At 38.2% G+C, this 1,688-nt stretch overlaps 1 protein-coding gene across 1 annotated transcript; it reads right to left on the bottom strand.

Moving 5' to 3' along the window:
- Positions 1-233: 233 nt before the first annotated feature.
- Positions 234-1,172, bottom strand: LOC101559019 (olfactory receptor 2H1-like). Its single transcript, XM_004622063.2, has one exon. The coding sequence runs from the start codon at positions 1,170-1,172 to the stop codon at positions 234-236; it is 939 nt and encodes a 312-aa protein (XP_004622120.2).
- Between the last annotated feature and the right edge of the window lie 516 nt (positions 1,173-1,688).

A 1,688-nucleotide genomic window follows, 5' to 3' on the forward strand; every position in this document is an offset into this window, starting at 1 on the left:
CCCTACCCGCTGTGCTATGGCTCTAGAAAAATACACTTTAAAAATTACTATGGCCCAAAAATGTGTCAGTACATTTGCATTTGCTTTGCTTTGTTTACAACATGGTAAGTAAAATATACAAGAAAAATGAAATTATCATGATTTGCAAAGTGTAATTTTATTAGTTTGAGAGAGTATCATGGGTTTGGGAGACTATTATAATTTTTCCATTTTCTTTTCATTCAGATCATTGATTACTTTTCTGGTAAGCTAATCCCCTTCCTTAACAGTCTTCTCAAGGCATTTTTTACCTCTTTGTTCCTTAAAGTGTAGATGAGAGGGTTTAATAAAGGTGTAACTATGGTATAGAAAAAGGTGAAGAATTTGCCATGCTTTGATAGAAAGTGATTCTTAGGATCTGTGTAAACTATGGCCACTGTCCCATAAAACATGAAAACTACGATGAGATGAGAGGAACAGGTCGCAATGGCTTTCTGTCTTCCCTCCTCTGACTGCATTTTACCTATGGCTTTAGCTATGTAGCCATAAGAAGTCAGAATCAACCCCACGGGGACAATCGTGAAGACAACAGCAGAGACAGTCATCTGCCACTCATTTGCAGAGGTGTCTCCACAGGCCAAACGTATAAGGGCAGGAACCTCACACAGAAAATCATCCAGGTGGTGGTGAGCACAGAAGGGCAGCTGGAATGTGATGGAAGATTGAATCAGAGACTCCATTACACCTGACAGCCAGGCTATGAGTGCCAGCTTCCAACACAGCGGAGGGTGCATGATGATGGTGTAACGCAGAGGCTGGCAGATAGCAATATAGCGGTCAAAGGCCATCACCACCAACAAGACTCCTTCAGTGGCACCAAGACAGAGGAACACACATAGTTGGATGACACAGCCTGCGTAGGAAATGCTTTTGTCTGGCCCCCACAAGTTGAACAGCATCTGGGGCACTGAGGTGGTGGTGAAACAGATCTCCAAAACAGAAAGATTGCTAAGAAAGAAGTACATGGGAGTATGGAGGCGAGGATCCATGAAAGAGATCAAGATAATCGTCAAATTCCCAAAGACAATCATGATGTAGAAGAGGATCACAATCCAGAAGAGAACCATTTCTAAGAGTGGCCACTCAGAAAAGCCGAGAAGTACAAAGCCCACTGGGAAGCTCCTGTTGATCATTTCTGTTGCTTTTCACATTGCTCCTTGGGTGTAATTGCAAGTAATATTCGTTAGTGGATTTTATAATAATAACCATAATTTATTTTGAAAAATAAAGTTATTGGTTTTTCAATATATTTTGGCTATATGACACATAGATATTTTCCTTTACATTAAATTACATTACAGTCTCTTTTCCTTATGGTTTAATTATTTAAATGAGTCACTTTCAGCACAAAACCCTCAAATTTATAAAGCTGCTGCTAATTAATATCAATGTGCCCGACTCTTACCCCTCAAATATACATTGCATTTTACTTAATAAATTTATCCTAATATGTTAATCTAAGGCCATCATTTCAAAATTAAAAATATATGAAATTGACATGAGCCTAAAATATATTTTGTTTCATGCTTCAAGTAGAATATGTTTTCCACTTTTCATCTAATTTGTACTAAACCAGAGCATTGGGTTTGGTCTCAGAATATTCTCTAAACTCTGAGGACTCTGAAAAGTTAATGGGATATGAATACATA

This window comes from Sorex araneus, chromosome 6, assembly GCF_027595985.1.
Source record: "Sorex araneus isolate mSorAra2 chromosome 6, mSorAra2.pri, whole genome shotgun sequence".
Lineage (NCBI taxonomy): Eukaryota > Metazoa > Chordata > Mammalia > Eulipotyphla > Soricidae > Sorex > Sorex araneus.